Here is a 16,250-nt window from a genome sequence, read left to right as displayed (position 1 = left end):
TTAAAATTATGTAGTTTTATGCGAGTCCTGTTGTATGACAATAAGTGTGACGTTTTTAGACCGATGTCTTTCAAGAAGATTATGCAGGGTTAATTTTTAATCGATTTAACTGTAAGGTAATTTTTTTTTTTTACAAAACTGGCCTTGTAATGGTCTCGTAAATATTATGGCCAATCGTAAAAACAGAGCTTTTTTTAATATGCAGGTTTGGAAACTCAGAAGTAATGCGCATTACAAAGTACTTGTAAATGTAACAAAATTATCAGATCCAAGAACTGGAAAATTTGGCAGCTTTCCACAGAAGCCTTTTGTCGTTAACTCAACTGCTTTTCGAGAAAATTATGTACTGTACACTGTGTTATTAGCAGAATGGTAACTGAGAAGCAGTGGATGAGACTACATTGCAAAACACTATTGGCTTGTAACCGTTTATGCTTAGGAGTTATATTCGTGGTAAGCAAAATTGTACTCACCTTGAGCTGTAACTAATTATACTGCTGCTGTGACGATATATAGTCGAACACCTTTATAACAAGGTCCTTGGGACTTTACGAATAACCTTGTTATAACAGGTACAGTCCACTCTCGTTAGTACAAACTCGTTAATACAAAATTCTGGTTATAACAAACACAAAGCCTTGGTCCCGACTGTGCATTTATGTGCGCAACGAATGGGACTGATGTTCCTCTTAATACAAAATTCTGATATAACAAACAATTTGGTTAGGTCCGAACGAGTTTGTTTTAACGAGACTCGACTGTACCTTGTATTATCAGTAATGGAAAACAAAGAAAAACAAAGACTTGGGACCTAAAATTGTGCTTGTTATAAGCAGGGTCTCGTATTAACAGTGCTCTTTATGTCAGTGTTCGTCTGTACATATACAAAACAAGAGAAGGCAACCCTAGTGAAACTGGCCAAGAGTGCACAAAATGGCAAGATTACCATATGCGAAGTTCACTAATTTTCTCAGTATTGACTAACAGACAGCAATTTCATGTCATCAAAGTCAATTTGAGGAGTGAGAAAATACAAGCATTTTCTTAAGAAACACTTAGAATTTTTCAGTCCACTCTCATAGGGTTTGTACACAGAGTGTTGAGTGAACTTCGTATATGGAAATCTTTCCCACAAAATTACGTTCAATTTGCTCAGAATGGCTATTCACTGGAAGTCTTTTCACACATGTCTTTACAGTGGGCTGGGTTTTTAGCCCCCTAATTGGCATTAGTAGTACAGGGTAATCCTACATGATGGCACTGCCCGGCTCACAAATGACAGTAATTGAGTCAGTCAGTCAGTCAGTCGGTGTGTCAGTTCATCAAAGAGGACTCTAGGCCGGTCCTTGGAGACAGCAAAAAAAAGGGAATCTTTCAGCATAATGTTCAACAACCATTTTAATTCATGCAGACACCATTTAAATTCGGGGTATTTAATAGACCTGGAATGCCCTCTAAGGGCATTCCGTTTTAAATGTTTAGAAGTGTCCACGATGTATTAGGTCTGCTACAAAGTACGTGTAATGTAATATACATGTGTACCATAATTAATTATTGTTCGTTAAGTGACCAAATTTCAGTACCGTTTTAAATGTACTTTGGTGAATCGCTCGACCAAATAAACGCGCGTAAGTTAAGTTTTTCACAAACAAAATGTCTATTTTCATTCATATGCATGATTTACGTAATAAGTAAAGTACCAGCTTATAGTCCTATCTGATGGGCGTGACCCTCAAACTTATGAGGGGCATACAATTAATTCCATTTCTGGCTTGTTGCATTAATTGAGCCAATTGACCGAGCCATTTTATATAAGCTCCGCCCAACAAATGACCTATCGCCGGTTGTGAGCTAGCCACGCCCCTTAGACAACCATATGGAGTTTTGTACACTACTTTTTTTTTGTCTCAGATTTTGCGCGTTTCGCGTCCATTTGTATAACATGTAATTGGACAATATTTCACAAGCTGGGTTGACGCGATTCTACCACAAAAGGTCAATTGTTTTTGACCAGCACAGCTATGATTTATGTCAAAACCAGTTTACAAGTGTGACATCATTTCAACCTAAACCACGCCCACTGCACACGGAGTTGCATTAATAGAACCATCCGGTTTGCAAGTGTGACATCACTTCCATTTAAACCATGCCCACTGCACATGGAGTAGCATAGGAACCAGAAGTGGCGTGTTTAGCCAATGGGCACTAGTACTCAGTAATGGACCGATCCAGTAAGCCCCTCCCACTGCGCACGTGGGCAAATTGACACCGTCCAGTGCTCCTCTCCAATGCCACACTGCATTTTCCTGCCGCGCGCATCATACGCGCGTGCACGCATGTCGGACTTTTGTGCACGCATGTCGAACATAATCACGGCTGTGATTGGCCAGAATACCATGGGGCGGTGCTTACTGGATCGGTCCATTCATGGGCGTATATGACGAAGTCATTTATGAACCGGATTGGAACTGGAATTACAAACTTGTGTATAACCAATCTTCTTGAGTCTGATAATGAAACAAACAAAATATAAGTGACAGAAAGGAAATGTTTAACTATAACCTGCATCTGGTTGTTAAATTGGTTTCATCCACCTACTGTGCTCAAATTTGACTACATATATATACATTTTGTAGTTATTATGTCACTTTCACAATTTTTACATTCAATAAGATTTGGACAATGTAGACACAAAACATTGAAATACAGTAAATTACATAAAAATATGTGCTGTTCCTTTTATAAACATAAATGTTATCGTTCCATTGCACTAAAATATCACCACACATTCTAAATTGTTATTTCATCATTTGCATATTCGATATTCAGACGTCATTTGGTAGTGGAGAAGGCGTAAAATAAAGCTGTTTTAACAACAATTCTAATCCGATATTCTACAACTCTATGTACTACGGACATTGGTCCATCGAGCTAAAATATCGCAACACTTTGTAACTAGGCTATAATTTGACAATGACGTGATATTTGGCAATGAAGTCACAAATCGCAAAAACAATAACAGTTCTGAAAGTTTATGTAACTGTTGGCTACTTACTAAAAAAAAACAACATTGTGAACAAAATCGGAACACTTCACAGTATTGTATCAGTTATTTCGTCACTTGATGACAAATGAGAAACAAAACAAACTATATTTGTGTTATATTTCAAGGCACAGTTCGGCCCCTAACTGAGAACATAGTAGTCCCATTGCATGCGCACACGTAAAAAAAAAAAACCTCAACAGGTCAAATATGATATTGAAATGATAGTAGGCCAGACAAAAGCGATTGTAACAATATACACCAAAACTATAAAAGGTATAAGTCTCAAGACAACCGGTAAATAATGTTTACTGAATATATTATACCAGAACTGTTATGATAAAGCCGTAACCGAGTAATACCAAAGGTTTTCTGAATATAATGATAACGTTAAGTTAAAGACAAATATGTTTACTGGTTAAACCAGAACTGTTTGATAACATATGTCTTTAAAGATAAACGGTAAATGAAAGGTTTATTGAATAATATACCAGAAAAATATGATAACGTAAAAGTATTATGATCATGACAAGCGGTAAGTGTATCTACAAAAAATGTAATAATGATAACGTATGTCGGCCTTACTGAATTTACTGGAAGTAAATTTCATGAGATGATAGTGTCAAATCTCAAGAAAAGTGAATGCTAGGTTAACTGAATACACCCAAACTACACGATAAACGTACAAGTCTGATGATAAGCGGTAAATGTTAAAGAAACCAGACCTAAGTGTGTAATTGATACCACAATTCTCATACAAACAGCAAATAGAAGGTCATGTTCACCGAATATATACCGGAACTAGTTTCATGATAAAGTGGTAGGCCTACATTGTTAGTTTACTAAATGAACCACAGGTATAAGTTATCGTAAAAAAGCATTATGACAAGCGGCAAATAAAAGGTTTACTTATACACATGCATACCCAAACTGTGTTAACTGCAAACCCGCCATATACAATGTGTATATATATCTATCCCTTGAAAGTGGAGTATATTTACAGTATGATGATCACGTTACAGTTATCTAACATAAAGTTTGATTTGAGTAATTTCCAAACGTATATTAACTGACAATTTGCTCATACCACTGCAGGCAGTTACTGACAGGTATAAGATATCGTAACCGTCTTGTGTTAAGCGGTAAATGAAAGGTTTACTTAATTAATATACCAAAACTGTGTTAACTACTATACAATGTATATGTATATGTATATATATCCCTTATATAATGCATGGTTAGTCATTTGGAGTATAGGCTTATTTACAGTATGATGAACACGTTATGTTGTCTCGCACTATAAAGTTTGATCTGAGTAATTTCCAAATAGGCCTACATTTTAACTGACACTTTGCTCAATACTGTAGCCAGTTACTGACCAACCTGCCCGAGTTTTAATTGTGCAGCACTGACAATGCACATTCCTCTCCCAGACTTTACAGTATAATCGCTTAATCCGGTTAATCAAAAAATTCCTCATCATGCACTTTGAGTTGGGGGCATTCAGGGCATGCTAGATCCTGTTGTCCCGCTTGTTTGTCATCCTCAAGATAGAAGACGTGACCTTCAGGGCATCTCAACCATCTACCCACTGCAAATGACATACTTGATACATACTTGGCACAATGCCTAGACAACCCAGAAACTGTTTGCCTGTTTGGGTTATGCTTCTCCTTGGCTGCTTCAATTGATTTCTTAATAATATCAAGGGTCTCCTTGTAACGGGGGCAGTTCAGTATTGGGTCTTTGCATTTGGGACATAGCAGGGAGCGAATCTCAAAGAATCCGTTCTTTAAGGGACTCTGGATACTAGCTACCATCCTATCTAAGGTTCGAGTCTCACACATGTGTTCGCAGTCTGGAAGGTAGATGAACGTGTCTTTTGGGCGAATATTTTTGTTGGGCATCGCGTCTATAGTTGCACGTCTTGTACATATAATGCAAAATGGTGGGCAAGGCTCCCCACATACACCGATGCAGGGATGTTTGCCATGTTTGCAGCGCCGGGTGCAATGAAGAATGCAAGCATTAGACTTCAGTTGACGGTTTCTTATGTTTTGTGTACATGGATAAGTCTCCAAACCCTGTGCCACGCGTAGGCTCAAATGACGCTGCCATACAGCGTCTCTTGTGCAGCTACGGCAGTCTGGTGGACAAACTTTACCACAGATGTCTCTGCATGTGTGGCCGCATAAAAGCTGACGCTTACAGCTCTGTCCACACCCTGCGTGTTGTTTGCCTTGCTTACATTTATCACAGTTGCCATGACATTTGTGGCCACAGGCTAAGACTTCGGTGCACGGCTCCAGACAAGCATGGGTGGAGTCGACAAACCAGCAAGCCACATCCTGGGCATGACCGCAAGGCAACATCTTCCGTACTTTCACCTTACACTTCGTATGGCGCGGTCGGTGCCCTGTCATTTCGTCTTCGCTCGACGAAGCATCTTCTTCGATGCAATCACTGCACCTATTGGGGCACTGATGACCGCACGAAAGAAGCCGTAAGCACCTCTGATGGCATTTCACTGTACTGATATCCTTGAAGCACGGCAAGTCAACACTGTGATCGCAATCCAGAAAGTCCTTCTTCACCATTTCGGTGCATCTTCTTGCCGGCGTTTTCGCTGCTCTTGCAGAAAGAAGTAACCTGCTCGGTTCATCTTCGTCGGTCGAGCTATCCCCATTACCAGGACAAGGCTCCCCACATTTGTTGGGGCACCTGTGCCCACATGCAAGTTTCCTCTCACACTTCTTTGGGCATTCATAGGAGCTCACATCAAGATAGCAGGAAAGTAGAGCAGTGTGATCACAATGCGGCAGCATCTTCCGTACACTGCGGAGGCATTTGCAAGGAATGCCACATAAGTTCATGCAGACGTGGCCGCAGGACAACTTCTTACCACAAATTTGAGAGCAGGATAAAGCTGAGACATCTTTGTGGCATTCCACTTCAGCAGTATGGCCACAACCAGGGAGCTTCTTCTCCACAAGTTCCTTGCACTTTGTTGAAAAGCTTACCAAGGAGGAACAATGCATTACGCCTACATCACTTGGACAGGGTTCACCACATTTGTTGGGACACATGTGACCACATAACAATTCCTTTTTGCATTTGTCTGTACAAAATCCAGAAAACTGTTCCCCCCACCTAGCATGAATTCTCAATAATGAATTGCTCAACCTTTCTTTCGGGCATGACTCTGAACATTTCCTAGGACATCGATGACCGCATGACAAAAGTTTCTTGCAGATTTCAGTACAAGGTACCTTAGCCACATCCTTATGACACGGAAGCTTAATGACATGACTACAAGAAGGATAAGACTTCTCCACAATCACTTCACAAACTTTCAAGTCATCCGTCTCTTCAAAAGCATCCAGATAAGATCTAGGCGAGATGTCAGAAGCCTCACACGGTTTCCCACAAGCATTTGGACACTGATGGCCACATCGAAGAATTTTGTTACATCTCTTAGTGCAATCTCTTGAATCGGGATCAATGTAGCAGGGCATAGCTTTTCGGTGCCCACAGCTCTTCCTTTTTTTGATCACAAACTTCTTGCATTCCACCTCTCCAGGATCCTCACAGCAATCGACCAGGACATCATGGCCACATGAAGGATGAGTTTTGGTCACAAGTCTTGTGCACTGGAATGCTTCCGGGTTTTCTCCACAGTCCATGACAACCTTGTGCCGACACTTCGACAAGATTCTCGTGACCTCAACCTTACAATAAGATGTGCAAGTCTCCTTACAAAGCTCTTCGCAGGAATGACCACATACCAGCTTCCTTTCACACTTTTCAGGACAGGCTTCCAAACAACTTTCACCACATTTCCTCCGGCATTGGTGCTGACAGCTCGAGAAAAGCTTGGGACACGGTTTTGGACAGGGAATCTCAGTTTGACTGCAGTCCATCGTGACTTCATGACCACACGTCTCCAGGATTCTCTTGACTCTAACTTTGCAGTATGTGTTACATGGCCTTCCGCACGGCTCCGTGCATGGATGGCAACAAACCAGTGACCTCTCACATTTCTCTGGACATGTCACATGGCAGCGCTGACCACATTTCCTCCGACAAGGATGGCAACAGTTAGTGTAGAGCTTCTCGCACGGTTCAGGACAAGAAATTGTTTCAAATTGAAAACAGGAAACCCGAATCTCATGTCCACAATCAGGCATCAATTTCTCAACCTCTTCCTGACAGGGTTTACATGACTCATGACATTTAAGCGGACAACTGTGCTCCACTCTTGAACAACTTTTCGTGCATGGTTTCTGGCATTGATAATTCTGATGCTGAGGATCGTAGGGGTGGCAGGATAAACGGCAAACATGGCCACACGGTAACCTATACTCGCACGACTTGTCACATCCACCACAGGGAGCCTGTTCCTTAAAGTCCTTTGCAGTGGCAACCTGGGAGATTTTGTCGGGATGATTTTGACACTTTAACGGAAGGGACGTGGCAATCTTATGCTCGGCCTCAAGATTAGCAATGATGTCCTTCCAGATTTGGGCCTTCTTCAGGATGTTGAAGTTGCCGATGCAGTAAAATCCCATCCGAGCTCTGGACAGTGCAACACAAACACGGTTTGGAGTGCGGAGAAACCCAATGGAACCCTCCTCATTGCTTCGTACGAGAGACAACAGTATGATATCATTCTCTTCTCCTTGGAAATTGTCTACAACAGACACACGAACCCCCTCAAAGGTTGCTCTATCCATGAGTCGCCTAATACAGAACAACTGACCCTTGTATGTGGTGAGTATAGTTATCTGGGAGTGATCGTAACCTTGATCCAATAGATACTTGCATAAGCCCACCAAGACCTCGGCTTCGTGCTGATTGGATCTCGTCCTGTCGTCATCAAGCCCATCCTCTAATCGTTGATGGTTGATGAAAAACATGTTGTGTTGCATCCCCATGACGTTCTCCATATCCAGTACACATTTATCATCGTACAGCCGTTTATAGAAATGTCTCTTCATAAGCTGTGAGATTTCAGGACGCATGCGGTGTTGATGTGACAGTGTCTTGCAAGGGACACCGTTGTTGATCATCCTCTCAAACAGGGATGTATCCAAGTTGAACAGCTTCGCCAGGCGGTAGACAGTTGGATTAGGCTTCAGCTGTTGGTGGTCACCGATGAGAATCAAATGCTCGCATTTTGCAGTCAGGGTGGTGATGATGTGTGCCTCCAGGACCTCAGCAGCCTCTTCTACCACAACAATTCGAGGACCTAGTCGCTGCAGAACATTCCGGCATCTTGCCGCACCAGTGGTTGTCATACCAATCACGTTAGCTTCTTGGAGAATCTCCAGGTCACCCTGAGCATTCAAAGTCTCCTGCTCCTTTAAAAGTGCCTCGTATTTCTCCCGAAGCTGACCCAGTCTCGTACCATGTGTATCTTTGTATCTTTTGACCCAGAGCCTGTAGAGACGCCAACGGTCACTTAAGTCAAGCTTCCAGATGCGTTTTAATCTGCCAGCCTGTTGATCCGTCATTACATCAGATTTTTGCATCTCTGTCACTGAATTAGAATCCAGACTACGCTCCAAGGCATGTGCAGAACTTTTACTGCAAATCTCCTGCTCCAGAGCTTGCCTTTGTATCTCACGGTCCTTGACAAGGTCATCAGAGTCGTCGATTTGACGCTCCCGCTGGATCTCCTCTCCCTCATCCTCCATCTCTGTAAGATCCTTGGCTTCCACAGCAGCATCCAATTCTTTCCGGTCTGGGTCTGCTACTTTTTCCTCCTTTTCATTTGAAGCATCACCAACCTTAAGCCACTTCAAAAGATTAGCTGATCGTGTTTCGTTCAATTTCTCTTCACTCTGCAGCTGCTTTGGAGAAAGTTCTTTAAAGTGACCCGGACTCATGAAGTGTATCAGTGCCATAACATTAAGAACTACCTTGCCTGGAAGTTGAAGCTGAAGGAGTACGCGTTGAATTAACTTATCCAGCTCTGCTAGTTCTTGTTCAACTTTTTTGAGTCTCTCCTTTTCTTGTGCATACTCTTTGAATGGTCTGTCTCTTCTCATACGGGCTAGGTTCTTCTTCTCAAGTTCCTCACTGGAGCTTCGGCTGCCAACACGAACCACATTCTGCTCACCGAAGTCAATGATACCCTTAAGGAACTGATCCAGTGCGTGATTTGTGTAGCAGACCACAAGGATCGGTGAGGTCTTAACCTCTTCAGGTTGGTTGCTATTCCAAGGTGCGTTATACAGAAGCAGCTCAACTATCTTCAGACCGATGTAGGTCTTCCCTGTACCTGGAGGGCCTTGGATGATGGCGAACTCCTTGGTCAGAGCTGTTTGCAAGGCAGCTAACTGAGAGTCGTCAAGGTGTAGGGCTTCTGCACTCGGCCAATTCCCTGGATCTAGGATTGGCACATAAGCTGCATTGACGATGTCTTGGTTATTATCGGACTCCTCATCAGAACCAAGAACAAGTGGTCTTAGATCATACGCAACTTCTTCATCACCTGCTAGATAAGCAGGTGGCTCTACCTTGGAGGCCACATCTACGATGTATTTCTTGAAGGCAAAGTTTCTCTCGTTCATTTGCTGAAGCCCCTGGAGTACGTGGCGATAAGCCTCGAAGTAAGCAGCTGATTCAGCCATGATGAAGGGACCTTTGTATTTACGAGGCACCTCGGTCAGAAAGCGAACATGCACCCTTCCATTTTGAAGATCTTTCAAATTCCTGTTCTCCACAGTGGCACACAAAATGCTATTGAAGTTATCGCTGGAAAGACAGACGAAGGACCCATACAAGAGACGCTTGCTGGTCTCCCATCGCTCAGGTCTTCGACGCCTCAACACAAACTTCAGTGTGTGAACAATTCCATTCGTTGCCATCTTCTGGGCTTCTAAAAAGACATCGTAGTACATACGGATGTCTTGGAGACGGCCACGGGGGTTGGAGAGAAATTCAGTTACTCCTTCCCGCATCGGCGCCACAAAGTCTTCCCTCAACAAGCGGAACTGAACGTCAAGGTAATGCTCAACACTTTCATATCTGCCTCGAACAATGTTCTTTCTCAGGAAGGGCTTGCCCATCTGGCGAAGCTCTGTGCTCTTTGGGAAGATGGGAATGTCCCTGTAATTGTCCGGAGGTGGTTTCTCCTTGACGCGTTCTCTAGCTGTCTTCTGCGACTCGTCCAAGGAGTGACAGCATTCCTTGACCTCTTCTACCTTCGCCATCCGAGAGCCCTCTGGGTCGAACTCACTGTTACTCAACGCTGCCGTGGTCACTACTTTCTGTAAGAAAACCAAAACTACGTTCACCGCTGCGCAAGCAGATGGCTTCCGCTGCAGGAACAGCTTCAGAATGTCCAACATCATGTTAACTTCCTCTGCAAGGTTCTTCGCACCTACGGTGTCTTCAACATCGCAATCGTCTGCTTGCTTCAAGGATAAACCAACTAGGTACCTAGTCAAATGCTTAGTGAGAAACGAGGATGATTCAATCATACTTAAAATCACGATTACTTCTCGAGTGTACATCGCCTCATAGACTTGATCTAAATGACACATACAGGACAAAACACGTATTGTTAACATTAGCGTGTTTTCATCTAGTTCATTAGCAGACAAAAGGGCCTCAAATTTCTTCTTCTGACTGACAAGATTCAGGAGAGCATCTTGGGAGTTTTCGTCCAGGAAGCTTTCAAGTTCTTGGTCCGTGAAGGAAGGCCCGGTGGTCTTGCGTCTCTGCTGAGTCTTGTGCAGATCTGATGCATAGGTTCGCCAATGCTGGCTTGTAGACTCATCTGCATAGCTTGCCGAGTTGGAATCACTGCAACAAGTAAATGAAAGAGCATAATTATGTTAGGCCCGTTCTGGACGCCGTGCCGAACTCAGTTAATGTGACAGTTTTCAATTTGGCACGGCGATACCACACGGCGTTTAGAACTATTTGGATCGGTAAATTGAGTTCGGCACGGCTGCCGCGCTATCGTCGGGCTGCCCCGCTGTCGCCCCGAACGGTCATCAGTGTGGCAGTGCCGTGCCGAACCCTATTCAATTTCAAGTAGGTTGAAACATTTTAGGAACGCGCATGCGAATATTTTGATCGCGCTGAAAGTTTATTGAACTGCTTGATCTGTTGCATTACTCTGGGTGCATTAAAGTTCCACAAATTTACGTTCGGCGTTTACAGCAACTACTGAGTTGTAGACGAGGGATCTTGCGGCAAATTAAAGATAACTGCGCGCGATCATTACTATGAACATCTGAACCCTTAAATTTTCGTTAAAAGTCCACTTCTCCTTGAAATTAATCTTTAAGAGATGTTTCACGGATATTTTCCTGGGCGCTTATAGGACTAATCATGTAAGAGTATTTTCACGTTTTTTTAATGACCCTGGCCACTGAGGATTATCATTGGTTATACATAACGGTACACTGGGTCTATCTCCATGGGTAAACAAAGGACTTCCTTAAGGGTGTTTTCACGATCCTTTTCCCCCGAATATGTTGAAAAATCCGTGAAAATTTAATTCACGGTAAATTCAAGGGAAAATGGCTCTTTAATGAATTTTTAAGGGATGAAGATGTTCATAATGCGTCTAGAACAACAGGCCTCATTTTCTGAACATGAAAATGAAGAATGAGTATATGTTCAATTTCTAATCGTTGTCTGCATTCGAAAGTTTTATTGAAGTTTGACCTTTAAAAATTCCTTCCCGATGCTATTATTTTTTTCAAAAGTGCTCTTTGAATGTTCGAGCAACATGCAGGCGGTAGACCCTTTGCACGGTACGCCATGACAGTGCACCTCTGTTTTGTTATTTAAATTCAGTTACAATGAAAGCACTAAGTGCCTATAAGCAAGTGTATCACACAGGAACAAAGACCTGCTCTCTGTCATGTCGCAACATGTAAAGGGTCTATACCTCAAACCGGAGGACAAAAAAGTATTCCGTTGCCTGCATGGATTACATCGTGTTTACCGATTCGGGAAACACGACACAATTCACAAAAAATACAGACAAAATGTATACATTTAAACTGATTCCAATTATTCAATAGATCTACTAAATCATTCGCACTGCTGTAACATCGACACTGCTGTAACATCGACACTGCTGTAACATCGACACTGCTGTAACATTGACACTGCTGTAACTCAAATTTTCTAACTTGACATAAAAATAAACAAAACAGCTACATGTCAGATCAAATTAACCAGATAGAACGCCATTCCATTACTAACGTGTGTGTGTGTAGTGTGAATGTACGTACGTAACACTCTGGGCCCCACATTATGTACAAACATACCGTTGTCACATGAAAATCCGACTCCTATGAAAATCGGAACCCTTTTTCCCTATTATTGGTTAATCCCTCGCACGTGACTGGTCACTCTCCAGCACTCTTTAGCATAGTATCGTACTCACGCGTGCGCAGTACTACCAATGAGTCCACATTTCATGGAGTCGGATATTCACGCTACACCGTCAATAATAAATTGGTAACCTTGAACCTTTGGTTGTCAACGGCTGTTTCATTCTGCTGCGAGTGAATAAAAATTCGAGATCTCGACGTCCGTCCGTGAATGACTTTTTTCTTCCTTTTTTTACCCAGTCCAACACGATACATGGTTGGCTTCAGTGAAGTGAATTAACATCGGTATCTCAATTTATTAATATGACGAAATAATTGTCTTGGAAAAAGCACCGATTGACGTAATATGTGACAGTCGTGAAACGAAAAAAAGTCGGCTGATTCTCCAATTTCTCTCCGCACACTTTTTAAAATACATTCATAACAGTTTTACACAAAAAGATTACCAAATGATGGCCTACTTACTGGTCTTCATCTTCAGTGAAGGTTCTAGAATCTTCATCTTCCTCCAGACATTCGGCTTGCTCACTGCCTTGTGATCCCCTTGTGTTTCTCCAACTAGCCACATCAGGACCATCTTGAACCTCTCCTGTGGTCTCCTCAGCAAAATAGGGGACGGAGTCTCCCACCGACTTGGTCTTGGCGGCTCCTCTTCCGGGCCTCCTGAAGAAGTCCCTCGTGATGCCTGCTGATTCTTGGTGCCTCCCTCTCGAAGGCACAGCTCGGTTCCTTTCGCCTCCTTGTGATGTTGTGTCTCTCAAGTTGCCGACTTCTGATCCTTCTCCGAGAGAATTACGTGTGGAATAAGAGGTTCTGCCTCGGTAGCTATCTGAACTGCTCCAGGATCTTCCACGATTTCCACGTCTGCCTCCTGGATTCCTCCAGTTTGAAGAGCCCCCTCTCGAAGGTCCTCTCCTGTAGGAATGTCCATCCGTGTTCCGAAAGTTTCGGCCGCGGGGGCCCCCTCGAGATCTTGCGTCTCCAGTCCCCAATGGCGTTGGAGAGCCGCGTCGGGGGTTTGCAGCACCTCCAAACCCGGAGCTGTCAAAAACATCATCGTCTTGAGGATCTCCTCTCCATCCTTCGACTCTTCCTTGTGATCGAGTGTATCTTCCAGACGAATCAGAAGACTGTCTGTCACGGGAATAACGTACTTTGCTGGGGTCGTACCCAGTAGCCATGACTGCATTTGAAGAAAAAAAACATGAAATCAGTTTCGTCTGCTATTTTTGTTATTGTATCAAATGGTAATACTGATTATGTCAAGTACGATAATCTTAAGGTTTCTACGGTGGTGCATAGTGCAGTTTGAATGTTTTTGTTGACAAATATAACACACATAAAGGGAATCAGTCTTACAATTCTGCAACAGGGGTAGTTTTTAAACCTTAATATTCCATTATTTTAGCTATACTAGCTAGTGCAACATGTCTGAATATTATTCCTGCAAGATTTTTCAAACAATGTTAATTAAAACGGGTCTTAGCTATTTGATCCAAGCATGATAGGTCTAAAAAGCTTGCAGTAATTAAGAATGAAATATCCCATTTGATAGTGGTTTCTGGAATGAAATCACGCATCGAAAGGGAGAAAGAATAATGTTCAGTTTTATTTTCAATGTAACATTAAGAGTTTTTAACCATTTATGGGACAACTATTGACACCAAAAGCAAATAACTTTGTGGAGGAATGACGACAATAAAATAAACCGAAGCATATGTGTCTAACTTCCGCTAGCAAGTCATGAAAAGGAGACAACACATTTTGTTTTGTGAATCTAAGCTTAAATATGAAAGGACTTATTTCCTTCAAACGATTACAAAATGGGAACATGACTCCCAAGCCGACCATTCCACATCATCACACTCACTGAACTTACCCGCAGTCGTTATTCATCAAGTAAAACTCGGCACGAGTGCTGTAGTAGGCTTATGCACTCCGCTAGCTTCGCCATTTTCAACACCTTGCCACTGTGTGTGATGAGGATATAGCTCAGGAAAATATTTTTTATAATGCAGACGAGCATAGATATATCATGTACACGTAGACGACTTACTGCACTATTATAGTGCGCAACATTCTGCAATGTCCATGAATTTGCTTTCGTAGACGTGTTTCAAGGTGTCCTGAACATTTTAACTGTCACAAACAAGGCATGTAATTGGCAGATACGCCTGGAACGGAGGTTAACGGCTGCCCAGTATGCAAATGTTACGACTGGATTACTCAGTTCGGGAATTCCCCACGCCGTGCAATACACTGCGCAAGTATTATGATAAAAAGCAAACAATAATGTGAGTCATTCAAACAGACATTTCTCTTCCTGCCGTTCTTAATCCGGGGGGGGGGGTAGGTTTTTTTAAATTCGTTTAAAGTGTGTTTTGTTTGTTGGTTTTGTTGTGTTTTGTTTGAAATTTGTCGAGGTTGGCACTTTGAAAACATTTAGAAAGAAGTCTGAAAAAGAGGACATTTTTGTTTTAAGTTTCAGTAATTGTTAAACAAAGATCCCTACGTACGGTCCACAACTGGCTGATTGCGTTCGCACGATAGGTCAATGGAAAGAAAGGGAGAAACAACATTTTTATTATTGACACTTAATTGACATTTACTGTTGCGTTTGGAAAGTATATACGCGAAACGTTTCCATGAAACCTCTATCTACTATCGAACCTGTACGACAGATGTTTGGACTGTTTCAAGAACGGCCAGAAGCGGTTTGGCCTTATCAACTTTATCAATCGACTGATGTCAACCATTAAATTTAATAATACTGTAGGTTGCAGGCCGGCAAAACAGGCCATTATGTTTCATTTCTCCTGAAAGTTTCACCCTTGTTGGGCTTTTTTTTATTTTGATGAGAAGTTTCCACTCGAGTGACACGCCATGTTGACTTTGTATGTCCCACAATGGTTGTGTGGAATAATGGTTATTTATTGCACTTTTTGGAAATTCCCAGGATGTGAAATGCAGTTTCCGAACTTGAACTCGACTCATTTGCATAGGCATTTATAGCCTCTGATCAAGGCGCCTCAACCAACCGCCGATTGTACGCCTCAGTGATGGGTATTATTCATAACATTTCGGCACCTTGAAACATGGCTAAGAAATCTGCAGCATGGGCGTTGCAAAGTTGCGCACTAGTTCATGTTGGGCCTATTCGAGTTCTGTGCGTGCAGACCTACGTGTACATACATTACTGGACGTGGATGATGATAAGGAAAGGGGTCCTTTTATACAACTGCACAAGTTCCTTAAAACTCTTCGCCCAGTGAAAATGCCGTCATCATGGCCAGTTTTACTTGACTTCTTTTGATGAATTGTCATCCATTGCAGGTAAGTTGTGCAGTTAGAAATAGTCGGCTCGGGAATCATGTTCCCATTTTTTTTAACCAATGTGTTCGTCCACCTGACGTAATAATTACACATGTAGGCCTAGTTCCATTTTGGAGGGAGTGTATATCCCAAATAGGTAATATACCTGTATCCCGACATAGATGTTCCGACACCGTGTTCCGACTGCTCAGCCTATGTAATTCCGATACCCCTGTGTTCAGACATCCCTATGTTTTGACACCCTAAGTAAATGTTCCGAAGCCCCCATGTTCCGACTGTTCCACCTTTGTTCTGACATCCCGATGTTTGACACCCCTATGTTCCGACATAGTGCATAGGCTGATCTCTGGCCCCAACGCAGCAGTCTAAACGGGCTAACACAATCTTATTATGTGCGGGTTGTCGGTACATAGGGGTGTCGGAAGATAGGTTGAGCAGTCGGAACATAGGGGTGTCGGAGCATAGAGCAGTCACACCCAAGAAGCTTGGATTCACGGCAGGCTCCGAGGGCA

General features: G+C 42.6%; 1 protein-coding gene across 1 annotated transcript; it reads right to left on the bottom strand.

The window, feature by feature from the left end:
• Positions 1-2,317: 2,317 nt before the first annotated feature.
• Positions 2,318-13,587, bottom strand: LOC119724877 (NFX1-type zinc finger-containing protein 1-like). Its single transcript, XM_038196166.1, has 2 exons — positions 12,871-13,587; positions 2,318-10,855 (listed from the first exon to the last, which is right to left on the bottom strand). The coding sequence occupies exons 1-2, from the start codon at positions 13,584-13,586 to the stop codon at positions 4,504-4,506; spliced, it is 7,068 nt and encodes a 2,355-aa protein (XP_038052094.1). The 5' UTR covers position 13,587; the 3' UTR covers positions 2,318-4,503.
• Positions 13,588-16,250: the final 2,663 nt, after the last annotated feature.

The sequence above is a fragment of the Patiria miniata genome, unplaced genomic scaffold (assembly GCF_015706575.1).
Source record: "Patiria miniata isolate m_02_andy unplaced genomic scaffold, ASM1570657v1 HiC_scaffold_18, whole genome shotgun sequence".
NCBI classification, from domain to species: Eukaryota; Metazoa; Echinodermata; class Asteroidea; order Valvatida; family Asterinidae; genus Patiria; species Patiria miniata.
This window is presented reverse-complemented; position numbering and strand designations above follow the sequence as displayed.

What these genes read in the sequence shown, in the direction of transcription:
- LOC119724877 (XM_038196166.1), bottom strand. Translation starts at nt 13,586, where the DNA reads ATGGCTACTGGGTACGACCCCAGCAAAGTACGTTATTCCCGTGACAGA. An exon ending in TTCACTGAAGATGAAGACCA is followed by an intron (nt 10,856 to 12,870) that starts GTAAGTAGGCCA and finishes TACTTGTTGCAG; the next exon opens with TGATTCCAACTCGGCAAGCT.